We start from the raw sequence: 27,378 nt of genomic DNA on the forward strand, positions 1-27,378 counted from the left end.
CCTGGGGAGCTGGCGGTGTGGGCTCACTTGTGAGAAGACCAGGAAGTGAGTTCCCCTTTAAAAGCAGTTCCTCCCCCAAAATAAAAAAAATATATATTAAAAAAAAAAAAAACAGATAAAAGTAGTTCCTCCCATTTTCCAATAATTTTCATGGAGTGCTGGCCCAGGGAAAACATTCTCCTTCCCAACTGCCCAAACGACCTGAGCCGGACGTAAACATACAGAAGGGAAGGTAAAGAAAAAGGTAGAAGAGGGAAAGGATGAGACTATAATGGGTTGAGAGGGAGGAGGGGCACGGGGAGGGAATCTAAGGTTCCTACCAAATGCGGTCAGAATGAGAGCGACATAGAATTCAGGTAGATCTTTTTTTCCCTGAGAAGTAAGGGACAAGTTCTTGTCATCCAAGTCTATTTCACTACATATTTAGTTGGTGTTGCCTAAAAAGAAAAAAAAATAGAGAGAAATAATAGTAAGGCCTAAAGATCGTGTCAGAAACAGGAAAAGATCAGGAAATCTAATTTTTAAAAAAGAGAATGGAGGTGGAAGGGGCAGCTAGTGGAAAGAAGTTTTTAGAGAAGAGACGGACTTTTCTTTTTAACTGAGACGATGAAGAACATTGTAGGGAGGAATGGGGGGATTGCTGCTATGCTGAAATGCGGACGTGCCCTGACCTTGTTCCTCATTGAGTCTCGTGTCAAAGAGAAAGAAGAAATAAATGTGTGTGAGCACGTACACGTGCGTATTTGTTTCTTCATCCATATACACATATGTGTTTGCGGGGACTGTGTGCATATGTGCTTTAGTTGTGAATCTCCTTTTCTTGCTCATATTCACTCTCTCTGGTAGAAAATCAATGATGAAAGGCCAAAAGCAAAAAAGATAAATACATATGTTGGACCATCCGTCTCTTAATTTGGGGAGTTGACTAAATACAAAGTGCTGCTTTTTTGGAAAAAAAAAAAAATTCTCTTTAGAAATCAGAGAGAGAGGCGCCTGGGTGGCTCAGTGGGTTAAGCCTCTGCCTTCAGCTCAGGGCATGATCCCAAGGTTCTGGGATCGAGTCCCGCATCGGGCTCTCTGCTCAGCAAGGAGCCTGCTTCCCTTCCTCTCTCTCTGCTGCCTCTCTGCCTACTTGTGATCTCTGTCTGTCAAATAAATAAATAAAATCTTAAAAAAAAAAAGAAATCAGAAAGAAAAAGCAAAATGTAGTTAGATTAGTAAAAAGTTCTGATCTATTTTTTAATATTGCTTTGTCAGTGCAAAAATAAAGGTTTTTAAAGATTTATTTATTTATTTGTTTATTTGAGAGAGAGAGGGAGAGCTCCAGTGGGGGAGGGGCAAAGAAAGAGGGAGAGAGAGAGAATCTCACACAGACTCCCTGCTGAGCACAGAGCTCAATCCCACAACCCATGAGATCATGACCTTAACCAAAATCAGGAAGGGGACACTTAATCAACTGAGCCACCCAGGTGCCCCCAAAGTTTCTAAGTAAGCCAAAGAATGATATAAAAAAGGAGAAGAAGAAGGAGGAGGAAAAAGAGGAGGAGAAGTAGTAGTAGTAGTAGTAGTAGCAGCAGTAGTTGTTCTCGGCAATACTGTTGCTAGTAATATTCTTTGGGCCTTTGCACAGGCAACCATGGGGAAGAGAGTGGCCATCATCGGAGCTGGTGTCAGTGGTTTAGCCTCCATCAGAAGCTGTCTGGAAGAGGGGCTGGAGCCCACCTGCTTTGAGAGGAGTGAAGATGTTGGGGGCCTGTGGAAATTCTCGGTGAGTGGGACATCAGTGCAGGAAGTGAGGTGTGACGTATGTGAGAACACACTGCAGAAGCACAAGCCTCCAAACCAGATTCCATGCGGTTATAGCCCCTCTTAGGTTAGAATCTACAAAACACAGGAGCAGGTTGGAAAGTAAGTTGCTTGCTCACTTCAGAAGTAAATGAGATAGTGAGCTAGTTTTTTAGGTTCTATGTACAGAATTCACTGCTGGTAAACCATTAATAATTGAGTCACTTCTGGGAATGAAGTTCAAGGGCAAATATTGGTTAGGCTTATTATACGAGTTACTCATTTAAAAAACAGAGTTGTTCTCATTGTTTTGTTAAGGTTAACTAAAGGTCCACTTAATGACCACGGTTTTAAGGTTTCAGGCGCTGTTTGGCCTTACAAAAACCATATAATTAATGATACTGCCAAAGGAGGAACCAAGAAGAAGGTACACTGATTTGAAGTTCTTCAATGTCCTTTAGTCTCTGTGCATTCATAATAATGACTCTGTCAGCAGACAGGCCTTCATGCAACCATTAAACCACTTCCTCTGTTGCCTGACAACCTCATTGGCAGGTGTGAGGGGCTTGCCTGTGCCCCAGCTCCCTCACTGTCCCCCACCTGAGGAACACTGCATGGCTAAGCCTACCCCATATGTCTTCTTCTTCTTCTTCTGATAGACCATTCATATATGCAAATTTGGGAGGAGCAATAACCCTTTTTAAGCTACCATTTCCTCCTCAAGTGCAAAATAAGTATTATGTTTTATACCTCAAATAGATTGAATTTAAGGAGACAGTATCTGTGACAACTCTTTAAATATTATAAAGACATGAGAATATGGCTATTTTCTGGGCTGTAAAGAATTCTTGAAACCCCTCAACATTTTGTATGATGTCGTAGAGCCTGACTGTGTTGCTGAAATGTGCTGACAGGGCTTCAGGTGAGCACTCGGTTGATTCTTAGGGCTCTTCCAGTGAACGCTTTCTGCATGCCTAACACTGTTTCCCATTGAATTAAATTTTTACAACAATCCTATAAGGGAGGTATGAGTTTTGACAAATGAATCTGAAACCTTAAATAGAAAAAAAAAGTAGTAAACGGCTGGTAAGTGACAAAAACAAGATCCTGATTCAAGCTGGTCTGTCCCTCCAGCCTGAATGTTTAACTCCTCGGTAAACTGCCGGGTGCCATTCTGGTACATGGCCTATCGAACCAGCAGGATTTGCACAGGAATCTTGGCCAGTCCCCGTATTCAGACTCACTTTGCGGAACGTTGTTGGCGGTAGGTATTGCCCATACAGCTCTTGAGAGCAGCTACATATCCTGCTGCTCAGGAAAGACTTTGACATTTGAACCTGGCATCATAGATTGATGATGTCCTCAGCTGCAAACATATGCTTCTCTAAAGAAAAAAAAAAAAAATAGATAGACACCCCAGAGGTGGAACTGAGACCCAGAGGCTGAAGCCTTAAGACACAGAAGATTATTCTTAAACCTTGAAACCTAATAATGTTTACCCTACTAGATTTCAGAATTGGGACTGTTAACTGCTTTCTTCCTTCCATTCTCTCCCTTTTGGCATGGGAGCATCTATAACTGGCACCCAACACCTGTCTCATTGTTGTCCTTTAGTAGAGGAGAATTTGTGTGCTAGTCCACAGGTCCACAGACGGAGAGGCATTGTGGCCCAGAAAGGGCATACCCAGAGTCTGCATACCCAGTCATACCCATACCTGATTTGGGTAATTGAGGTGATGCAACTTGGGACTTTTGAGCTGGTGATGTAGAGATGAGATTTGGGACTTGCTCTGATACTGCAATGGATTGAGATTTGGAGGTGAAGAGATGGGGTGAATGTATTTTGCATGTGGAATAGATGTGAATCTTTAGGGGCCAATGGCCTGTGGTAGGCTGAAAAATTGAACAATGGTCCCCCCCATAGGTACCAGGCCCTAATCCCTGGAACTCACAAATGTTCCTAATAAGGAAAACTAAGATATGATTAAGTTAAGAATCTTGAGATGGTGAAATTCTATACTATGTGGTGTGCTAAAAATGTCATAGCATGTATGCTTTTAATAGGAAGCAGAGGGAGACTTGACACCCAGAGATAGAAGGGGAAAGATAATGTGACCACTTCAGCAGAAAGAGAGATTTGAAGATGCTCTGACTGTTCTGACCTCCATCTTCAAGAAGGAGGAAGAGGCCATTAGCCAAGGGATGCAAGTGGCCTCTGGGTACTGAGAAGGCCAAGGAATGCTGGCATCCACCAGGAGCTGGAAGGAAACAGAAATGAATTTTCCCCTAGACTCTCTGGAATGAACACAGCCCAGTGAAACACCTTGATTTCAGCCCAGTGATACTGATTTCTGACTACTGGCTTCTGGAATTCTCAGAAAATAGATTCCTGCTGTTTTAAGCCGTTAGGTTTGTGTTAACTTATTACAGTACCCAGGAAACTAATACACTGGTTACTCAGAGTTTACTAATCACCTCTGTGAGAGGGTCTGCACCGCAGGTGGTGGCATAACTTCCCCTATTTCTCAAACACCACTAGGAGCCTACGCTGTATGCCTAGAATTCACATCATGGGATTATATTGTAAAATCCTGTTAATTTTGAATTTTCATTACCTTTGATTTCTAAAGTCAACACTTTACATTCTCTCAGCATTTTTCCCCCTTTGAGAGGTATCCAAAAACTTCTTAAGTGTGAAAAAATAAAGGTGCGGACCATTCACCACTATGGCTGTTTCCTGTCGCACCTCCCTGTGCCCTCCTAGTTCTCATGTGCAACACTGATCTCAAGCCAGAATGATGGATTTCCCTCACCTGTTTTGATCACTGAGAAAATAGAGTACTTTAGGAGTAGGCCACGGGTCAAAGGGAAATGTCTCTTTTTCCCAGGAGATCCCAGAACAATACATCAATAAAGTGTCCGGATTTGGGCCCAAAGTTTCATGAATAATCCTCTTTTTTCTGGGCGAATAACCCTTTGTTCACCTCCCCTGATTTTATTCCACCCTTAGGATCAATTTGTTTCTTAATGTGTAATCTCTACCAAGCTTTCTAACCTCACCCAAACCCACAAATCACAAAATTACTAGACAAAAATAAATTGTTTTTATATATTTTAGAGTTAGCAAACTGGCTCTTTTTGTACTGCAGCTAATCTATTTTTTTTAAAGATTTTATTTATTTATATGACAGATAGAGATCACAAGTAGGCTGAGAGGCAGGCAGAGAGAGAGAGGAGGAAGCAGGCTCCCTGCGGAGCAGAGAGCCCGATGTGGGGCTCGATCCCGGGACCTTGGGATCATGACCGGAGCCGAAGGCAGAGGTTTAACCCACTGAGCCACCCCAGTGCCCCTAATCTATTCTATTTTATCTATGCAGTTTTTTAGATTTTAATTTAACATTTTAAAATCATGATACTTTACATAAAAATCTAGAGATCTGTCCTCTTTGAAAAATCAGAAGATCATCCAACACTGTATTTCCCCTTACTCAAAGTAATAGCTGGCCTCTTTTAAACTAAATTTAAATTCTCTGTTTCATTATTTTCATTTTTGGCCCATTTCCTCATTTCTTGTAACTTTCTCTGCACCTATAGAATGTGTTACATACAAACAGCAATCCTTTAAATTACATGGAACAAAAGTCACAGCCGTTTACAGAATCTTTCATCTCCTTCTTCATATGGTTTTATGATCTTTTTTGTTTAAACAAGCCTTCATGTTTATATTGTTAGAATCGTGTAAATACTGGTCACTGTGGAGCCACTCAGTAGATTCTGATTACATTTTCTTCCTTGAACAACTTTTATTTGCACTGGAGTTAGTAATTGCCTTGTATGCTTTGTTTAACCTTACAAATACTATCTGTGATTCATCCCGGACCAAGCTCTCCCTCCAATTATGGTTCTCTTCTCAATAGGTTTAAACACACTGGCTGGTCTATCTGCTTAATTCTTCTTTTAATTTTCTCTTAAAGATAGTTCTTCTGCTTGTCTTCCTTCTCTAGTAAGGGCTGCATCACTGCTGCAGGGATAACCCTCTTTTTTGGAGCCCTTATTATACTATTATTTCGTTTAGTCTCTCCTTTTAGTAGATTACATTCAGACTACATCCTCTAGTCGTTCTCTGAGAAGTTACACATGTGAAAAAAAAAAAAAAAGACTTTAGACCTTGTATGTCTTATTACATCATTGTTAGATCTGGATTCTTATTTGATTAGACCGAGGCTTAGCTTTGGGCTTTCTTTGGTCTGTTACACCCGTCGTCATTCATCTATGTTCAATCTTCTAAGATGTTCTCGCTGGGTTTTGTTTGTTCTTACTTTTCTTTCTTTCTTTACTTCCCTGTGGCTTCATACCTCTGATACTTTTACAGTCATTTTAATAAAGACTTGGGTGAAAGAAGAGTTAAATACATCTATATGATGAAGTTCTAGAACCTAAGTGAGGTTCAGTGGGCTGAGGTCCAGAGCCAATGACCAAGAAAGAATTCTTGAGACATCTTTCGTGCAAAATGATGGTTTATTAAAGCACGGGGACAGGACCCGTGGGCAGGAAGAACTGCTGCCCCGGGTTGTGAGGGATGGCAGGTTCTGTACCCTACGTGGGCAGGAAGAGCTGCTGCCCCGGGTTGTGAGGGGTGGCAGGTTCTGTACCCTACGTGGGCAGGAAGAGCTGCTGCCCCGGGTTGTGAGGGGTGGCAGGTTCTGTACCCTACGTGGGCAGGAAGAGCTGCTGCCCCGGGTTGTGAGGGGTGGCAGGTTCTGTACCCTACGTGGGCAGGAAGAGCTGCTGCCCCGGGTTGTGAGGGTGGCAGGTTCTGTACCCTACGTGGGCAGGAAGAGCTGCTGCCCCGGGTTGTGAGGGATGGCAGGTTCTGTACCCTACGTGGGCAGGAAGAGCTGCTGCCCCGGGTTGTGAGGGGTGGCAGGTTCTGTACCCTACGTGGGCAGGAAGAGCTGCTGCCCCGGGTTGTGAGGGGTGGCAGGTTCTGTACCCTACGTGGGCAGGAAGAGCTGCTGCCCCGGGTTGTGAGGGTGGCAGGTTCTGTACCCTACGTGGGCAGGAAGAGCTGCTGCCCCGGGTTGTGAGGGATGGCAGGTTCTGTACCCTACGTGGGCAGGAAGAGCTGCTGCCCCGGGTTGTGAGGGGTGGCAGGTTCTGTACCCTACGTGGGCAGGAAGAGCTGCTGCCCCGGGTTGTGAGGGATGGCAGGTTCTGTACCCTACGTGGGCAGGAAGAGCTGCTGCCCCGGGTTGTGAGGGGTGGCAGGTTCTGTACCCTACGTGGGCAGGAAGAGCTGCTGCCCCGGGTTGTGAGGGGTGGCAGGTTCTGTACCCTACGTGGGCAGGAAGAGCTGCTGCCCCGGGTTGTGAGGGATGGCAGGTTCTGTACCCTACGTGGGCAGGAAGAGCTGCTGCCCCGGGTTGTGAGGGGTGGCAGGTTCTGTACCCTACGTGGGCAGGAAGAGCTGCTGCCCCGGGTTGTGAGGGGTGGCAGGTTCTGTACCCTACGTGGGCAGGAAGAGCTGCTGCCCCGGGTTGTGAGGGATGGCAGGTTCTGTACCCTACGTGGGCAGGAAGAGCTGCTGCCCCGGGTTGTGAGGGTGGCAGGTTCTGTACCCTACGGTTGGGGAAGGTGAGAGGAAGGGAGGTTTCAACGGAGTTTTCGTGTGTTAAAGAGGGCCTACAAGGTGCCAAGATATCGGAGGCCTTGCCCTTGTGGCTTGATCAACGTTGTCTTTAGGCCAGCCATTAACATCAAGATAGTTGGGAGATTCTTGGTGGGGGTCACAATCCTGCTATCAGTCGTCTTTGTTAGTGAGATTTAGGTTTAGACGAGGTTTAACTATATTTACATTCCCTTCTACCTCCGCCTCCTCGTTTTGTTTATCGTCGGGAGGGAGACAGTAGGGCTTGAGGAACAGAGTTATTTGCCTCTGGAAATTTGTGCTATTGATAAGGTCAGAGGTGCCTGAGGAATGCTACACATATTACTGAGGGGGAGTGGATGGAGAGGGGGTGCAAGGTACCAGCTTTTTTTTTTTTTTTTAATTAAATTTATTTCTTTTCAGCATAACAGTATTCATTATTTTTTCACCACACCCAGTGCTCCATGCAATCCGTGCCCTCTGTAATATCCACCACCTGGTACCCCAACCTCCCACCCCCCCGCCACTTCAAACCCCTCAGATTGTTTTTCAGAGTCCATAGTCTCTCATGGTTTACCTCCCCTTCCAATTTCCCCCAACTCCCTTCTCCTCTCTAACTCCTCATGTCCTCCATGCTATTTGTTATGCTCCACAAATAAGTGAAACCATATGATAATTGACTCTCTCTGCTTGACTTATTTCACTCAGCATAATCTCCTCCAGTCCCGTCCATGTTGCTACAAAAGTTGGGTATTCATCCTTTCTGATGGAGGCATCATACTCCATAGTAAGGTATCAGCTTTTGCTTTGTCTTCAGCCAACCTCCTGCTCCCTCATCATATATAATTGGTCACGTTTAATCGGAAGCTCGGATTACTTTTCTAACCAGAAAAGAATAAATCTACTTCCACTAAACAAGCAGGGTTTTGTTCTTTGTTGACCCCTCCCTCCAAAAAAATTATATTTAAAAATGCAATTGTTGACTCTCTAGTCATTCCCTAATGAACTTTCTACCTGATCAACTAAGGATCGGTCTATAAATATGGGCTCTGAGAGGCACTATGTAACACTGAGTAGGAACAGTAAGATGTCCATCATTGTTTAAATTGTTTTAAAAAAAGAAAAAGAGCAAGTCACAGATGATGTATTTAATTATGCTGCAGCTCCGTCCTCAGCAATCAGGACTTTGGGGGCCTAAGAAAATCTGCAGATCAATCAAGACTGATATCCTGGAGCAGCCAGTTGCAAAACTACCTCAAACCTGTCTCAAAGATTAGTATCATTCTTACTTTACCTCCCTTGGTGTAATATTACATAATTTTCCCCAACCGTGGCTTTCTCACTTCTGCCCTTGTATTAGTTTTCTAAGTGTGCATAACAAATTACCGCAAACCGACCAACTCATAACAACACCCATTTATAACTCTCAGTTATGTAGGTCAAGAAACACAGCGTAGTTCAGCTTCCTCACTTTAAGGCCTCACAAGGCCAAAACCAAGGCGTGGCTGGGTTGGGCTGGGCTCTTACCTACAGGCACTAGAGAAGAACCTGCTTCCAAGTTCACACAGGGTGGTGGCTAAACTCAGTGTCTTACAGATGTCAGGTTAAGGTCTCTGTTTCCTTGCTGGCTACAAACGGGGGGGATTCTCTCATCTTCTCTCATGATCTCCTTGTGAGTTCTTGATCTTTTGCAATGCTTTTTATCCATAAATACAGACTAGACTACTAATGCTCAGGTCACTCTTTTGTGTCTAGCACAAATAGGACAACAGATAAATATCCAAAATTACATAGGGAGGAGCATAAAAGCATTCCAAGACAAAAGAAGTACCCCCAATTGGCACAGCTTAATCTCCAAATATCTTTTGGATCAAAATTCAGTCTATCAGATCCTCTCAACCCCTGAATTCTTCCAAGATCGTATCTGAACTTATGGAGAAAAAGGACTTATATGACCTTGGGGTGGAGGAAAGCCGAAGTTTCTCAAATCCAAACACAGATTCTGGGACTATTCTCTGGCCCCTCTAGTCTCTTGGGGCCCCTGTTGTATTTGTTATCATTCATGCTTATCCTTTAGGAATCTTAAATTGAAGACGATAGTTGATGAACTTGGAGACTGTCCTCTCTTAGCTTAGAGGCCAAATGACCTTGCTGATTAAACGCTACTTGCCTCCTATGAACCTCCCCAAGATCCAGTTTTCCCATTAAGTTCCTAAACCAAGTAGGCCGCTCTCCAGCTTTCTCCTAAAACACCACTTAGCCCCCTCCATGGCAACTCTCTGATAGGTGACTTTCTACAAGTCTCAGATAATCACTATGCTTCTATGGAGCTAATCAAACACTGTACATTAATAGAGATAAAAAAAAAAAAATTTTAATTTCTGCATTTCTATTGGGAGCAAGTGGGAGCTCCCTGTTTTGCTCGAACTAAATGCGTTCAAGAGAGCTGAGCTACGATCCTGCCTCTTCCTAATCACTGCTCCTTGACTCCTCTGTGGCGACTTCCCCCTACCAAGGTTGAGTGATATCTTATCAAAATCTGCAGTGTGAAAACCGAAGCTTCTCCGCCCTCAGTGTTTGACATGAGGTATGTGGATCTTGACATTTCGGCCCGAAGAAGAAACGTCAGGAACCCACGACCGGAGTGACTGACCCCCACCCTCCTTCCTGCCTCTTCCTGCCCTTTCTCCCACCCAGTCCTCCACGCTTCCCCCTCCCGTTTCTTCTGAGTCATCGCTTTTCAAACTAGAAATCAGGACCTATTAGGGCGTCATGAAATAAATTAATGAATCGATCTGCATTTTTAAATGGGAAGGATAGAACATAGTAGAATGCAACTCGAATAGTTAGGTAGGATTCATTCATGAAACTGATGTTGTGTGTGTGTGTGCACGTACTGCGCCGCGATATAAAATGCATTACTAACTATAGGTTGTGGCCAAAAACATTTGAAAAACACTATTATAAATGTGCTGTAAGTCCTCTCTGCCCTAGGTACGTAAGAAAATATTATGTTCTGATTCACCAGAAGTACCTCATGATATGCTAAAGAAGATTCTTGTTTACCGTGCTGAGCATACCTCAATAATATTGATCATGTAACCATTTTAAAGTGTGTAGTTCTGTGGCATCAAGCATAAGCTTAATGTTGTACATTGTTGTACATTGTTGTACGATCATACCATCCTCCATGTTCAGAACATTTTACAGTCCTCCCAAACTAAAACTCTGCCAATTAGACAACAACTCCCCTTCTTCCTAGCCTCAGGCAACCACCACTCTCTGTCTCTGTGAATTGGACAACTCTGGAGATCTCAAATAAGTGGAATCATGCAGTATTTATCCTTCTGTGACTGGCCCATTTCACTTAGCATAATGTCCTCAAAGTTAATCCATATCATCACATATATTAGATTTTTCCCCTTCAATTCCAGTTATATATTCCTAAAAAGGCTTAATGAAATTCAAAATTTGTTTCCCTTAGAAAAAATGTTAAGAAAGATATATTCGTCCATATTCTAAGTTTCTTTGATTAGCATCAAACTGTTTAAGTAAAGTTAATTTATTCCTCATCTTACTGAATTAACTTATGGGTAAAGGTGAGTGATAATTATTTGGAGCTGGAACTGACCATGGGAAGTTCACCCATTGACAAACTCTCTTCCATTTGAAATGATACATTTACAGGACCACGCAGAGGAAGGCAGAGCCAGCATTTACCAGTCTGTCTTTACCAACTCTTCCAAAGAGATGATGTGTTTCCCAGACTTCCCATATCCTGATGACTTCCCCAACTTTATGCACAACAGCAAGCTCCAGGAATATATCACTGCATTTTCCAAAGAAAAGAAGCTCCTGAGATACATACAATTTAAGGTAAGAGGCTATCAAAAGATTAGTTTGAGGCATAACTGTGAGGAATTCTATATTTATTAGCAGATTCTTATTTTTCCTTTCAGTATTTCTTCCTTATTGATGAAGTTCTAGAACCTAGGTGAGGTTTGGTGGGCTGAGGTCCGGAGCCGATGACCAAGAAAGAATTCTTGAGACATCTTTGGTGCAAAATGGTGGTTTATTAAAGCACGGGGACAGGACCCGTGGGCAGGAAGAGCTGCTGCCCCGGGTTGTGAGGAGTGGCTGGTTATATACACAGGAGTTGGGTAGGTGAGGACAAAGGGTTGTTCAGAAGGGCTATTGGGGCAAAGAATACTATCAGGATATTGAAGGCTTAGTTGCTATCAAGTAAAGACAATTGGGAGGCTGGTGGAATGTTATATTCCTGCTATCAAGCATCCTTGTTAATGAGATTTAGGTTTAGAAGAAATTTAACTTTATTTACTTTTCCTTCTACTTCCACCTCCTTCGGTTTTTATAGAGGGGAGGGTGACATTAGGCTTGAGGAACTGAGTTCTGTGTCTTTGGAAATTGGGCTATTGATAAGGTAACTTCTTTGTTGTAATCTCAAGAACATTTGCAAACCAAGGGAGACTCCTGTCTTGCAGGATTGTGATCTCAGCAAGTTAACTATTTATCATTTTATGGCAGTCAGGGGTGCCTGAGGAATGCTACACATATGGAGGGGAGCGGATGAAGGGGGGGGTGCAAGGCGCCAGCTCTTGCTTTGTCCTCAGCCAGCCTCCTGCTCCCTCATCACTTATTGTCAACATTTTTAATATTGTGGTCCCCTGACCCTAGATTCAGAGAATACATTGGAAATTTATAAAATACCACATATTCAGTTCTTAGACAAAAATGTTATTAACTTAGAAATCAATAATAAATAAATAAATGTAAAATAGCCATGAATTTATAAATTCAAAACTATTTTTTTCTGAATAATTTATGGCTCAAAGAAGAAACTGCAATGGAAATCTTTATATCTGAATGATAAATTCTACATATCAGTACTTGTGGGAAGCATAAAGACCAAAACTTTCATGAAGATTACAAGCTTAAATACTTATTTAGAAAATAAGAAAGTTTCAAAAACAAGATAAAGAAATTAGGAAAATAAAAGTGGAATAAACCCAAAGGAACATAGAATGAACAAGATAATAAAAAGAAATTAATGAAATAGAAAAGCATAATAAGATTAGAGAGTTAATCTTTTCAAAAGGAAAAATTAGATAAAAAGCTGACAGTTTGAGGAAAAAGGAACAAAGATGCAAATAAATAATACTAGAAATGAAAAAAATGGGTAAAACTGATGTGGGTGAAATAAAAAATGTAACAGGAATACTATAAAAGTGTTTGCCAAATAAGGTTTAAATTGGTTACAGTTAAAATCTTTTTTTATTTAAACTTGCCAAAACTCACACAGAAAGAAGTAGAAAGTCTGAATAGGTCTTTTGGAACTTAGAATTCTTTTGAATCAGAAACTAAAATTTTTCCCATTAAGAAAAGTTTCCACAGGTAATTCCAAATTTGCAACAAACAAATTATTTCAATATTTTATAGACCCCAGATACTAAAAATCAAAGTATGACTTCCAAACTTATTCTGTGACATTATAACCTTGACATCAAAAGCAAACAAAAAGAATAGGAAATAAGAAAATTCAGACATAGTTCCCTCATGAATGTCAGTGGAAAAAATTCAAAACTGAATCCAACAAAATATTTTAAAAAATGAACCATCTTCACTGAGTTGAGTTTGGGCTAAGAATACAGAATATTTCAATATCACGAAATATAAATATGTAATTTAGTGCAAAACCCTGTCAAAGGAAGAAAACAACACATTTACCAGCTTCTGAAAAGGCATTAGATAAAATTTAACATCCATTTAACATTTAATGAAAGAAATTAATGAAATAAACTACCTAAAAGAAAAGCAAAGAAAAGAAAAAAGAAAGTGAAGTCTCACCAGACTAAGATTAGAAGGGAATTTTCTTGATCCACAGAAACATACTATCTTAAATCTGCACTGCTCAATGCGGTAGCCACTAGCCAAAAACTGAGATGTGCTGTAAGCTTAAGGTACTGGATCTCAAAATCTTCAGCAGACGAATGGATAAAGAAGATGTAGTCCATAAATACTATGGAGTATGATGGCTCCATCAGAAAGGATGAATACCCAACTTTTGTATCAACATGGATGGGACTGGAGTGAAATAAGTCAGGCAGAGAGAGTCAATTATCATACGGTTTCACTTACTTGTGGAGCACAAGGAAACGTGGAGGACATTAGTAGAAGGAAAGGAAAAGTGAAGGTTGGGGGGGGAATCGGAGAGGGGGAATCGGAGAGGGAGACAAACTGTGAGAGAATGTGGTCTCTGAGAAACTAACAGAGTTTTGGAGGGGAGGGGGTAGGGGGTTGGGTGAGCCTGGTGGTGGGGATTAAGGAGGGCACGTATTGCATGGAGCACTGGGTGTGGTGTATAAATAATGAATCTAGGAACACTGAAAAAATAAAATAAAATTTAACATAATAGTAATAATAAGCTTCTCGGCCTTTTGGCTAAGATCAAGTGTAACATAATAGTAATAATCATAATAATTAACATAAAAATGTCAGGGAAATTGGTAGTATACAAGATCAAGATATAAAAGTCAATTGCATTTCTGTAAACCAGCAGCCAAAAACCAGAAACTATAATCCAAAAAGGAACCATTTATCATAATATAAATAAATGCATAGTCCTAGACTTATTCTAAATAAATGATATGTAAGATTTTATGGATTCATAAGTGCTTATTTTATTGTATTTCATAAGTAACAGGCATTATACAAATCTGTGTACTGTGTACATTTCACACTGTGTTTAATCAGTATGAAATGCTATACATAATAAAATTTATAAGAATGACTTGTACCAAACAGAGGTCCTTTTCCCAATACAATCAGAAGAGCTGAAAAAATATTTTTGACAAAAGAACATACCAAGCTACAGGCAGCTGTTCAGCTGTGAATAAATATTTACTGATAATCCAATCCAGTGAAACTCAGTATATGGGCCAAATAACATCAACATCTCCTGGGAGTGCATTAGAAATTCAAATTTGCATATCCTATGCCAGATCTACTGGTTCAGAACATCTGGGACTGTGGCCTGGGAATCTGTACTTTAATAAGCTTTCCTGGTAGTTCTCATGCACACTAATTTGAGAACTCATTCTCTGAATATAGATGATGTCTTTCATTTAAGACAATAATGTTAAAAATTAAAATAGCTAAAGAGATATGTCAAGAAGTAGTAATTGTTACTACAAAAATGACTGGCCACCAGATTACTTAGTACATGTGGTACACGCCACATGTAAGCTATGATTGAGTTCACTGTCACATCTCAAAGAGGGGAGTCACTCAGTATAAAACATACGGGCTATGCCCAAGAAGATATGTGAGGATAAAAATGTATATTTACCTGGGCATCTAGGTGGCTCAGTCAGTTAAGCATCTGCCTTCAGCTCAGGTCATGATCCTCCCAAGGTCCTGGGACTTAGCCCCATGGCCAGCTCCCCACTCAGCAGGGGGCCTGCTCCTCTCTCCACCGTGCGCCACTCATGTTCTCTCTCTCTCTCTCTCTCAAATAATCAAATAAAATCACAAAAAATATATATTTACCATTTGATATTTTAATTTTTTAATTTTAAATTTTTAATATGTATTTTTTAAATTTTTTAATGTTTCAGTTATGACTTAGAGAGAGAGAGCTAGAGAAAGAGAGAGAGAGAGCACATGAGCAGGGTAAGGGGCAGAGGGAGAAGCAGACTCGTGGTTGAGCAGGGAGCCCGAGGCAGGGTTCAATCCTGGGACTCCAGGATTCTGACCTGAGCTGAAGGAACGGGCTTAACCGACTGAGCCACCCAGACTCCCCCATAATATGTATGTTAATAATGGATGATTTTTCCTAAGGCACTGTTGAGGACTTTTTCCATACTATTTTGTCAAGTTGGTGTCAAATGTAGCTGCTAGCATGGAAAAGGCAATCTTTCTGTATTTCTTTCAGACCCTTGTATCGGGTATAAATAAATGTCCTGATTTCTCAGTCACTGGTCAATGGGATGTTACCACCGAAAGAGATGGTAAAAAAGAATCAGCCGTCTTTGATGCTGTGTTGGTTTGTTCTGGACACCATGTGTACCCCAACCTACCAAAAGAGTCCTTTCCAGGTAAGGCTGAAATTTAGTCTGCCGTCTACACATCTGGCATGAGGGAATATCTTCACAGTATTTTTTTATATATTCAAAAGTACAGATCAAATTAAAGCATGCTTCTGTTATTACATGGAATATATCCGGACTGTTAAAGTTCCATATTCTTTTAACTGCATTCACCCACAAGTCTTTTACAACAGTTTTTTTTTTTTTTTTTTTTTTTTTTTTTAATGGAAACCAGATGATTCCTATGTTTCCCACTTTTCACTCAGGACTAAAACTTTTTAAAGGCAAATGCTTCCACAGCCGGGATTATAAGGAGCCAGGAATATTCAAGGGGAAGCGAATCCTGGTGATGGGCCTGGGGAATTCAGGCTGTGATATTGCCACGGAACTCAGTCACACAGCTGAACAGGTACCGTTTCTCAGGTAGTCAGGAGCTGTCTCTGAGGGAACCGAGACAGCTACCATTTGGAAGGTGTGATAAGGAACTAGGGAGGGGTAGTGGTGGGCAGGGCTCTTGACTGGAAGGCGAAGCAGTTTCATGCATCTCAGGTTCCCTCCATAACAGGTGAGGTTTTGGTTTGGTTTTTAGTTTTTGTTTAGATTTATTTGTCGATTTGAGAGGGGATGTGTGTGCAAGCAGGGATAGAAGCAGAGGGAGAGGGAGAGAATGTCAGGCAGAATCCCTGCTGAGGCTGAGGAGGGAGCCCCACATGGGGCTGGATCCCCCAACCCTGAGATCATGACCTGAGCCAAAATCAAGAGTCCGGCTGACTGAGCCACCCAGGCGCCCCAAGTGAGGTTTTAAATGGTTTGGTGTGACAAAGGCAGAATATCACTAAGGAGTGATGTCATTCAACAATCTTCTTCAGGACAATTTGGTATCTAACGTGTCAGCAATGCCTCTGACACTAGTGTGGATTTAGGGTTAGGATTATGACTCTGACACTCTTGAGTTTAATACATCAATCCCTCTGACTGTTAGTTCTCTCACAAAGATAAATAAAGCAGATAGAATTCGAACCTACATTTTGAGCTTGGTAAGTAGTCAAAGCATTTACATATGATGTCAGCAAGAGAGTTCTATGTTCATTCGCTCACGCATACGGTTGTCCCATACTTCTTTGCTGAGAGCCTACTGTGTGCCACACTGGCTTGAGTGCTGGAGAGAAAGCGGAGAATAAAACAGACACGATGCCCGCCCTGAACTCAGAGTCTAGTGTAACATATAGATATTAAATAAGTAAATGCACGAATAATGTGAAAATTGTGAAAAGTGCTAGTAAAAAAACAAGGAAAAGCGTGGATAAGGGCCTCAGACAAGGAAGTGGGAAGGCCCTTTCCAGCTGATGGCATTTAAGTTCAGAGCAAAAAGTTGAGAAAAGTGTTCCGTGTCAGGACTCCAGGAAGAAGGTCTTAAGCAGGAAGAAGCTTAGAGTCTCAAGAAACGGAGACAAGACCCCTTCGTGGCAATACATCGGGTCTGGAAAAGGCTGGTAGAAGGAGAGGCTGTAAAGGAAACGGAGAAGAGGTGAGACAGGGCCCACAGGGGGAAGGGAAGGAGTTTGAAAAACGGCACCTGCTAGTGGAAGATCCTTTAGGACCGACTGCCCAGAAGCCCACAGATAGGAGTTCTAGCTCTAGAGGCTATGCCTACTGACATCACATTGGGCATCCGCGACACAGGTCCATTTTATTCTTTTTTTTTTTTTAATTAAATTATTTATTTTCAGAAAAACATTATTCATTATTTTTGCACCACACCCAGTGCTCCATGCAATCCGTGCCCTCTCTAATACCCACCACCTGGTTCCCCCGACCTCCCACCCCCCGCCCCTTCAAACCCCTCATTTTAAATGACGGGTGATACCATCGGTGAAGCCAGGCGATCAGGACAGGACAAATGGCATAACAACATGCTCCTGTCTACTGTTCAAAGCACTGTCGGAGACAGTGTAGAGACACAAAGAAGTCAACTCTCTGCCCCTCTCATCAAGGAACTTAAAATCTACTTGGAAAAAGTACATGGGTAGGACGTAAATTAAACCTAACCTCAAGAGTTAAGCAGAAAGTCTAACAACAGTACAAGAGCTGCCCCTGGAACAAGGGACGCCCAGGTGATGCTCCAGGAACGTGCGGTTCTGATTCCGGAACTGCGGGCCTCACAGAGGGGGGAGACCTGAACCAGGCCTTGAAGGATATCCATGAGTCGTACGGTTGCGGAGGAGGTGAAGAGTGCTCTTAAAAGGGAGAACGGCCTTCAGGACAGTGTGGAGACCGGAGTGAGGACAGCATAGTCCACCTCGTGGTTCATCGTGCTGGAACGGAGATGGGTCACAGCAGCAGTTCGTGGAATGCCCACGCTACTCCAGTGCTCGGGTGTAAACGTGCTCCTTCGATTGTGGGAAGAAAGTACGCTGGGTTTTATTATGCCCATTTTACAGAAAAGATAACTGAGGACTAGACATGTCCATCGTCGTCTTGAAAGTACGGGGGAAATTAATGAAGTGTTAGAGGACTGAACGTCAGACCTGATTCCAAGGAACAGAGCAGCTACATGACCTGAAGACGGGAGTCAGGTTATGTCGTATATTTTAAGGGACTGAATGACTGGCTAAAGAATTTGAATTTCTTTACAAATGATGGTAAATCACCTCAGCTTCTTGAGCTAAGGAAAGATATCATGAGGCCATAGTTTTAAGAGATTCATCCATTAGCTGTATATATGATAAACTAGCGGAAAGCAAGGCCAATTTCAGGAGCTCTCAGCAGTTTGATTCCCTAGTCTCTCCTTTTTGCTTCCTTTATAGCTAAACATAATACATACATACTTTGAAATAGCATTATATATAAAAATTCTTTTTTAAAAATGCCTGAAAACCTATACCCTTAGGGATTATCATGATAGAAAGGGAGGGAAGGAACACATTCTCCGCATCAGGTGGTGGTGGTCCTACTACATGGTAAGCACACTGCGTTAAATTTCACGCAGGTCCTGGCGGGTACTTCTTATCTCCATTTTACCGATAAGGGAACCGAATATTAGAGAAGTTCAAGAAATTTTCCCCAAACCACATAATTAGTAAGTAGCAGAGCCAGGATTTGAGCCTATAGTACTCTGATGCCAAATTTCTTGCATTCTCTTTGCATTCGCTTTGGGATGAGTACCTCTGAGGCAAGGGAAGGAAGTTACCCTCTACCCTACTCCAAAGCTGTCCTTCTGGATTGTCCCAAGTTGGAGTGAGAGTTTGGACTTTCATATCCCTGCATCAAACAAACCCTGAAGACAGGGAATCCGGAAAGAGAACAAGACTTTGGGGAAGGCCTTCCCTTTTCAACCAAAGCAACTCTCAAAGAGGGCTAATGGCTGATGGTGGCCTTCTGGCAACACTCCCAGTAGCTGCTGTGATAACTCCATTCCAAAAGTCAGATCTGAGGGACATACCACAGTACCCACTGTAGATGGTCACTACTTAATGGTTAAATTGCTGGGCTTTTGTTTTAAGGTCATCATCAGTTCCAGAAGTGGCTCCTGGGTGATGAGCCGGGTCTGGGATGACGGCTATCCATGGGACATGGTGTTTATCACCCGGTTTGAAACCTTCCTCAAGAACAACTTGCCGACAGCCATCTCCGACTGGTGGTACATGAAGCAGATGAACGCGAGATTCAAGCATGAGAACTACGGCTTGATGCCTTTAAACGGGTAACGCCGAGTTAAATACAACATGCCTGCCAACTTTTATTTCAGTGTCAGCATCTCACAGTGTGTGTTGAAACTCCCAAACCAATCAAAATAATATTAGTGAAATAACCGCGTCTCACATTTCAGGGGATGAAGAACTGCAAAAATGCAGCGTGATTTCTTGTTTCACAATCCTTGTTACCAGATTTACACAGCTGGAAAAGTATATAATGAGTCAGGAATTAGTCCCTTAAGCAAATATAGTAATAGTTAGGTTTTAAGCACTTAGTGTGACTCTGCAAGGCTCTGACATGCCTCATCTTATCCTCAGAACAACTATGGGGAGGTCTCTATTATAATCCCCATTTTAAAGATGAGAAAACTGAGGTTCAATGTACTGAATGAATTCACCAAAGTCCCATAGTCAGAAGGCAGAAGCAATATTCAAGACGAACCCAGATCTGCTGACTCCAGAGCCCCTCACTCTTAACCACCTTGTTTACTGACTCTCACTTCATGGCAAAGTTCAGTTCAGCAAAGCAGGACTTTTCCTGCTATGCTCTCATCACCTGCCCTTAACTGAAATGTGCAACAACATCTATACCTTCAGCTTCCTCCTCACTTGTTCCTATAATATCCCCCTAGACATATTGCTCAGACACATAAGAAATTACTTTGATGTGTGTTGAAAAATCCAAATTATAAACTGTTTACATCAAAGTTAACTTACTCAACAAATATTTAAGCATTATTATGTGTCAGGTCCTGTGTAAAGCCCTGTGAATACAGCTGTGAACAAAACACAGAAAATCCTTGTCTTCGTGAGCTTACCTTCTCGTAGTAGGAAACAGACAAGAGACAAGTGGCAGGAGATCACATACCACTAGCATCCCCAGAGACGGCCTTCCTGAGAAGGAGACTTTTAGGCAAATTCCTGAAGGAGCTGAAGGAATGAGCCAGGAGGATGTCCGGGGGAAAATATCCCAGAGGAAACGGTTCGTTCGCTGCCTCTTCAGGGCCATGACTGGAATGTTCAATGGCCTTCTCTCCCTGAGGAGAGGGGGATGGTGAGAGCAGCAGGAGATGAAACAAAAAGACATCAAAATGGCCAGATGGCATTGGGCCTGGTAAGCCCTCGTAAGGATTCTGGCTTCTACTTCGAATGCAATGGGAAGCCAGAGCAGGCACCTGAGCAAGCCAGGGACAAGTTCCAAGTTAATCCGAAGAAATCACTCTGGCACGGTGGTCATCACTCAGTGGATAGAGGTAGGTCAAGGAAGGAAGTGAAAAGACTAGGTACCAGACTATTGTCAAAAACCCAGATGACAGAAGTTGGTGACATGGACTAGGACCGTTAGCAGCAAATGCTCAGCAGTGGTCAGATTTGGGATATATCTTAAAGGTAAACCCAAGCAAGACTTCCTGTTAGATTGGCTAACAGATGTGAGAACAAGAAAGAAGTTAGAGATAGCTTCCAGACTTTTGACCTGAGCGAGGATGCCAGGATGGAGTTGACACTTACTGGGATGTGGAAGACCACAGGGGGAGTGAAATTTAGTCTTAAATATATCAAAGTCGGAATGCCAATTAGTCATCATTATAAAAGAATGTTGAGTAGACTAAGGATACACAAGACAGAAGGGAGAGTGAAACCATAGTGTAAAAATGTGGATTCGCCAGAGTAGAGATAGTACTTTAAGCAATGAAACCAGATGACATCTCTTAAAGAATGAATGTAGGTGAAGAAGAAGAAAGGTCTGAGGGCTGAAGTCCTGGGGTATGTCCTCGTATAGAGGTCAGGAAGAGAAGGAGAATTCAGTAGGAGACACTAAGACAGAATAACAGATGGGTAGGAAAGGAATCACGAGGGAGAGGAGTGAAGACCTGGAAGCAAAATGAAGACAGTGTTTCAAGAAGGAGGAAACCATCAACTGGGAAACCCTGCGGGTAAGCTGCGTAAAATGAGAAGTGACAGTGGATCATACCATCAGGCAGTTTGACCATCCTGGTGGCCTTAACAAGAGCGTTTCCAGGTGGCAGTGGGGCCAAAAGCCTGATGGCAGTGGGTTTAAGATAAATGGCAGGTAATTCTTACAGTTGAATCCAGCCTTTTTCCAACCAGGATTCCACCCCACCCCACTGTTTGACTCGGTTTTGTCCCAGGTAGACTCTCCCTGTGGCTCTCTCTCTCAGCTCCCATAGTAACATAAGACCAAAGCCTTTTTCTTCAGTGTTACTCACTTTCACCCCAAAGTTCAGATTTATTGACACTCACTAAATAATGCTGGACAAAAAATAATAAAAAAATTCTTTTCAGACTTCCACCAACCAAAGATTTGAATTGGGCCCCTCCTTCCTGTGTAAATCCCTGGCACTCCCTCCCTCACCTGACCTGTGTCTTTGTCTGCAAGGGGCTCACACCCCACCCCACCAGAGAGCTCAGGCCAGATCTTTGTATTATTTTGGTTTCCCAATGACCCGAGATGGGCATGACAGCTACTGTCATTCCAGATGAGAAAGATGAGGCAAGAGAAACAGAAACTTTAATTCGAATGAGGTTCACAGTTAATAAGAATTGAAGAAAAAAAATCCAAATGCCCAGCTAAGTACCCAGATTTAGGATCTTTCCTGGTACATCTTTAACAGGGGAGAGGGTGTGGGTGCTGATTCTGGGATTTGGAGGTTTGAAGGGAAGAGAAAGATCATGGGAAGTAGAGAACGGATCAGGAAAAGGAGCTTGTCTTACTTCACAATACGGCCTTACTTCAGTTTTGTTTTTCAAAACTGAAAAGCTGAAAGTTGGTGAGACTCCATGGCACAAGGGAAAAAGCTTGGGTAGTTTTCTTCTTCCTTATTAGTTGATTATTAATTATTATGGAGCAGAAAAGCAAAGAGGAAATGTTCCTGTTCTAGCAGTTGTCTCTATTTCCCATACAGAACCCTGAGGAAAGAACCTGTGTTTAATGATCAACTCCCGGCTTGCATTCTGTGCGGCACGGTGTCCATTAAGCCGAATGTGAGAGAATTCACTGAGACTTCAGCCATTTTTGAGGATGGCACGGTGTTTGAGGCCATCGATTGTGTCATTTTTGCAACGGGCTATAGTTATGACTACCCCTTCCTTGATGAGTCCATCATTAAGTGCAAAAACAATGAGGTCACCTTGTTTAAAGGCATTTTCCCTCCTAAACTGGAGAAGCCAACCATGGCAGTGATTGGTTTTGTCCAGTCCCTTGGGGCTACCATTCCCACAGCTGACCTGCAAGCCCGCTGGGCAGTACAAGTAATAAAAGGTAAGTAGACTAAGAAGGTCATTGATGGGGAAGAGGGATGTCAATAAGAATGCCTTTGAGTCTTTGTGAAAACAATAATAACGGGAAAGTCCTAGGTCCTATCGAGTTTTGAATGTATAATTCTATACTTTTGGTACTATCTTCTAAAAGCTTTTAAAAATATATCACATTGGATTATCATATGCAATAGCACAAGATATTATTCAAGAAGTATTTTGTGATTCGTAACTCCTTAGAGCTGTAAAATCTTATTAACCTTGAGAACACTAGAGCTTCTGGTCTTAAATGTATGACAATTCTATAAAATTATTATTTCAAAACTCAATAGAATGACCTTGCTTGAAAGGTTAATAAGAGATGTTTCCAAGCCAATATCCAGCCAACTTCAAATATTCACAGTCATGGAAAAAATTATGATTGCTGGAAAGTCAGTGTTGTTTCTGCTCTATCTTCCTCCCTGTCATGTATCAGATAAGAACAAGCAGTGGATCATTAGAAGCAGAAAGTACTAGGAGTAGCAGATCATCAGTCTCTAAGGTAGAGGAATACTGAGAGTCTGTATTAAGAAAATAGTGAAATAAGTCAAGCAGAGAGAGTCAATCATCATATGGTTTCACTTACATGTGGAGCATAAGGAATAATATGGAGGACACGGGGAGCTGGAGAGGAGAAGGGAGTTGGGGGAAATTGGAGGGGGAGACGAACTAAGACAGACTGTGGACTCTGAGAAACAAACTAAGGGTTTTGGAGGGGAGGGGGTGGGGGGTTGGGTGAGCCTGGTGGTAGGTATTAAGGAGGGCATGTATTGCATGGAGAACTGAGTGTAGTGCATAAACAATGAATTTTGGAACACTGAAAAAATTTTAAATTAAATTAAAAAAAAATAATAACAACAGCAGCAAACTCGATTGAGGTCAGGAAAGGAAAATGGGCAGCATTCTCCAACAGAAGTTACAAGGCTCAAACCTTAATTCATATTAAGGTTCGAATGCAGTTACATGAAGATTCAAATCAGAAGACAAAAGTCCATGGTTGTAGAACAAAAAAAGGTGTCAAAGTTTAATGTGCAAAGTTTGTTTGGTCCTAGAAAAGGGAGCTTAGCAGGTTTACTCCCTTTGAAATCATATGTAAGGCTTCGGTCCTACCTGACTTGCTGGGATTTAAGTGTTCTTTCATACAGGAAGTTGGAGACTGCCACTTTGTGTCTGAGACCCGCTTCATCGGCAGGCCGTCACCAATATCACGCCAGCAGCATACATCAGTGATCCCTTTAAATCTCCTCCACGCTTTCCTCCAAGTCAGAGATGTGCCGCACCACACAGCAACAGGCAGGAAGGTGGTGGCATGAAGCTCCACTCAGAATTAGGGCTCAGGCTCAGGGAGACTGACATTACAGGGTCAGACACCTACTCTGCGGGGATCATTGTCACTTGGGCTCTGAAGAAAGGAGACAAGGCAGAGACCAAATGATAGAGAACTGATATTCAAAGCAAAGACTCAGCCTTAGAGGAAATGAGTGATAAGGCGAATAATTCAATATGGGGGAATTTAAATGCCAGAACAGAGGGGCCAGATACAGGCACCCCCGGCAGGAGCTGGGGGGCTAGTGAGCACAGTCTCTCCCTTCTTGATCTGACTTTCTGCCCAGGGACAGGACAAGGTCCAGGGTCTGGAACACGGCCATGCCTACCTACAAAGGCTGTTCAGGTGACCCAGCCTGAGAGGACCGCGGGAACGAGGAGTTAGGCCACCATTGTAGGTCCTGAGCCACCAGATCTGCGATTTCTAGTCTTCTTCAAGGTGATCCCAAAATTGCCAAAGAAACTACCCTAAATTTCAAGTACCTCTGGGCACAAAAGCATGCTTTGGCATGGGTTTCAGAGAAGTCTGTAGACCTGTTTCAGAATAAGCCTGCTATCTGGGCAGTCCCAATCTGGAGCCGGTGTCTCGGGGCTCCCCCGAGTCCTCCGTGTCCTGAGCACAGCTCCTGTCTTCCGTCTCACCCAGAAACTGTTGGCTCTTCAGAGAGACAGTTGGGACCTAAATAGACTCTGAAACTTACCTGTTGGAAATTTCCTTTTTCTGACAAAGTAGGGTAATTTCCTATGAGCTTTTTTTCCTTAAATCTAAAATAGAGATGCTGATATAACTTTGGCTATAAACTATTAGATAACATCTTTAAAATACAGCTGAGAGACTAGAACATAATCCTTAAAACTGATTTTAAACATTTGCTGACTGGTTTAAGAGCAAAGATACAAAGATACAGAGCTCTTTGGTTCTGGGTTTTTAATTATGTCACGTTTCAGTTCTGAGAAAACTGGAAATGACTTACATGTTTCTCTCAAAATGACCACCTGTTGATTTGCTCAAGATTTTATTTTGCTAGGCAATGACCTGAAAAAATGGAAATACTAATGTGATACATAAATCCTTATTAAAAAGGAAAAATAGCAGGCTGATCTTCTGCCAGACTTATTAACGATTATCATGCCTTTCCCCCTCCCTCCCCCACCTTTTTTTAGGAACTTGTACTTTGCCTTCCGTAACAGACATGATGAATGATATTGATAAAAAAAGAGGGAAAAAGCTCAAATGGTAAGAGCACCTATTGTGAAAAAGGTCTAGGGTTTCCATAGAAAAATCAGAACCCATGAATCCTTGTAACTCTCTTAGTCTTAAATGGTCCAGAGTGAGTTCTCTAAGGTGACAGCTCTGAGCAAATCCATCCACTCAGCAAGTATTTATGGAGGATTCCCTTGGCCCTGACACAGTCCTCAGTCCCGTTTCATCCCTCCATGGCTCCTGCGATATATGACAGAAAGAAGACCTAGAAAGGATTTGAAATCAGAGGAGTCTGGGAGTGCACGAACGTGGACTTCTATTTTCCGGCCCATAAATCATCTAAGGTACAGAGGTTGCCGCCAACCAGATGGCTCTAAGGAACAGGACTCAGCAAATGAGAACAGTCAGGAGAACAGAGCTCTAGTCCTACTTCTGTCACTAACTAGCTCAGCGGCCATGAACGAGCTTCCTGAGTAAGAGATCATTTCCACTGGTGAACGGGGATGGAAAGGCCTTTCTCAGCTGCTGCATGGTATTGGGGAATGTCCAAATGAGATCAGCATGCAGGTCTCTTGGGAAAGGCTACAAAGTGCAGAATAAATAAGCGAGGTCCCCTTACCAACACAAGGGACCGACGTCGATTCCCTCTGATAAAAAGATGGGAGGCGTTTTCCCTCTTCTTGTTCCTATAAAACTTGTACACAGAGCTTCGGAATCCACAGTGCTGTTTCCTCTTCCCACCTCTAGGTTTGGCACCAGCGAGACGGTACAGACGGATTATATTACATATATGGATGAACTTGCCTCCTTCATCGGGGCAAAGCCCAACATCCCATGGCTGTTCCTCACAGATCCCAAACTGGCTGTGGAGGTGTTCTTTGGTCCTTGCAGCCCATACCAGTTTAGGCTGGTGGGCCCAGGCAAGTGGCCAGGAGCCAGACATGCCATCCTGACCCAGTGGGACAGGACCCTGAAGCCCACAAAGACGAGGGCTGCCGGGACCCCTCAGAAGCCTTGCTTGCTCTGCCGTTGGGCCAGGCTCCTCATTCTCCCTGCTCTGTTCATTGCTGTTTTCTTTGCATTGATCTAATTATCATTCGTCCCGGGCTTCTGAAAGTTACGGACCACACCCAGGAAGGAACTTTTCTATTTAAAAATTAAAAGTTTCACACCTCCTACTTTCCTACTCAACAGACATTAGTCAGTAAAACTGTACTATTTCCAGGCTTTTAAATAAGTCTCTTTAAGAATCATGCGATGATCTAAAGACAGCACTAATCATTTCTCTTTAGGTTCCACTAACATCTCATCATCACAATTACGCTCTTCACCTCTAATCTCAATCGTCTCCTGAAACATTTTGACATGTTTCTTTTCTCCTTCAATCAAGGTTTGAAATACATACTTTAAATCTAAACAAAGAGCAAATTCAGCGGAATAGTTATGGACATCCTCCGGCCACCCCTGCAAACCATTTTCAGGAGGATCAAGTAGAGAATTTGGCTATTAATTCTATTTTTGTTCTACACCAAATCCTCCAGGCAATGAGTCCTGATCCCTGGCCAAAGAGCAGAGCACAGAGGCCTGGTCGATAACGAAAGTTAACAAGAGGGAACTTATCATAGCTATATTCTCAGGACACAAGATTTCCAACATGTAGCAGCAAAACAATGTCAACAACAATGAGTAGAACATGAAATATGCCTTTTGGATGAATGAAATGTCTCAAATAAATAAATAAACATTTAACCAAAAGCATTACCAAAATTGCTGCCTTTATTACCTGAACTTCTGGGGTAACAGCATAAATCTAAAGTTTGATTTTTGAAAGTATTATCACATTGTATAGTTAAACCTCTGATAGTTTAACATTTTTTAAAGTTTGCCATTATAGAGCAGATAAAATAATCTGTCCTCGTCATCAGTCACCAGAGGGCTCCATACATGGTTACGTCGCCTACTTCTTATGATGCCTTCACTTCTGAAGCCAGGGGGGCAGCAAGATACATATACGGGAAAGGAACAAAAAACCACATTTTTCTTTGTACTTTTCCTTCTCTTTTTTTTTTTTTTTTTTTAATTCTCTTTACATTTTTTTCTTTGGAGCTAAGATCTATCATGAATGTTGTTGTACACAATTTTAAATATTTCCCTTTCCCTAATTGTTTAAGATAACAAAGTAACATTCTGCTTTTAAGGGCTTCTCACAAGATGTGAAACATTCCCGAATGTTCCCAAGTGAAACAGAACTTCTCTTGAACTCCATGTGCTAGATGGAATCAGATAATGAGAAATTAATGA

At 42.3% G+C, this 27,378-nt stretch overlaps 1 protein-coding gene and 1 long non-coding RNA gene across 4 annotated transcripts in view; one reads left to right on the top strand and one right to left on the bottom strand.

Annotated features, from left to right (window-relative positions):
• The window catches only part of LOC131815129 (uncharacterized), a 45,524-nt gene extending 30,674 nt beyond the window's left edge, over positions 1-14,850 (bottom strand). Inside the window, exon 1 of the long non-coding RNA XR_009347586.1 lies at positions 13,298-14,850. This is a non-coding gene — a long non-coding RNA (uncharacterized LOC131815129). The remainder of the gene's footprint in view (positions 1-13,297) is intronic.
• On the top strand, positions 110-26,844 carry FMO3 (flavin containing dimethylaniline monoxygenase 3). Of its 3 annotated transcripts, XM_059146775.1 has the most exons (10): positions 110-232; positions 1,631-1,768; positions 11,120-11,308; positions 15,384-15,546; positions 15,804-15,946; positions 19,041-19,240; positions 22,157-22,512; positions 25,038-25,110; positions 25,825-25,997; positions 26,468-26,844. In XM_059146775.1, the coding sequence occupies exons 2-10, from the start codon at positions 1,637-1,639 to the stop codon at positions 26,485-26,487; spliced, it is 1,449 nt and encodes a 482-aa protein (XP_059002758.1). In that variant the 5' UTR covers positions 110-232; positions 1,631-1,636; the 3' UTR covers positions 26,488-26,844. The 3 variants fall into 3 exon arrangements, with proteins under 3 accessions (XP_059002758.1, XP_059002756.1, XP_059002757.1); XM_059146773.1 differs by having other exon boundaries at positions 25,825-26,844; XM_059146774.1 differs by having other exon boundaries at positions 156-244; positions 25,825-26,844.
• The last annotated feature ends 534 nt before the right edge of the window (positions 26,845-27,378 follow it).

Source organism: Mustela lutreola, chromosome 14 (genome assembly GCF_030435805.1).
Source record: "Mustela lutreola isolate mMusLut2 chromosome 14, mMusLut2.pri, whole genome shotgun sequence".
In the NCBI taxonomy this organism is placed as follows: Eukaryota; Metazoa; Chordata; class Mammalia; order Carnivora; family Mustelidae; genus Mustela; species Mustela lutreola.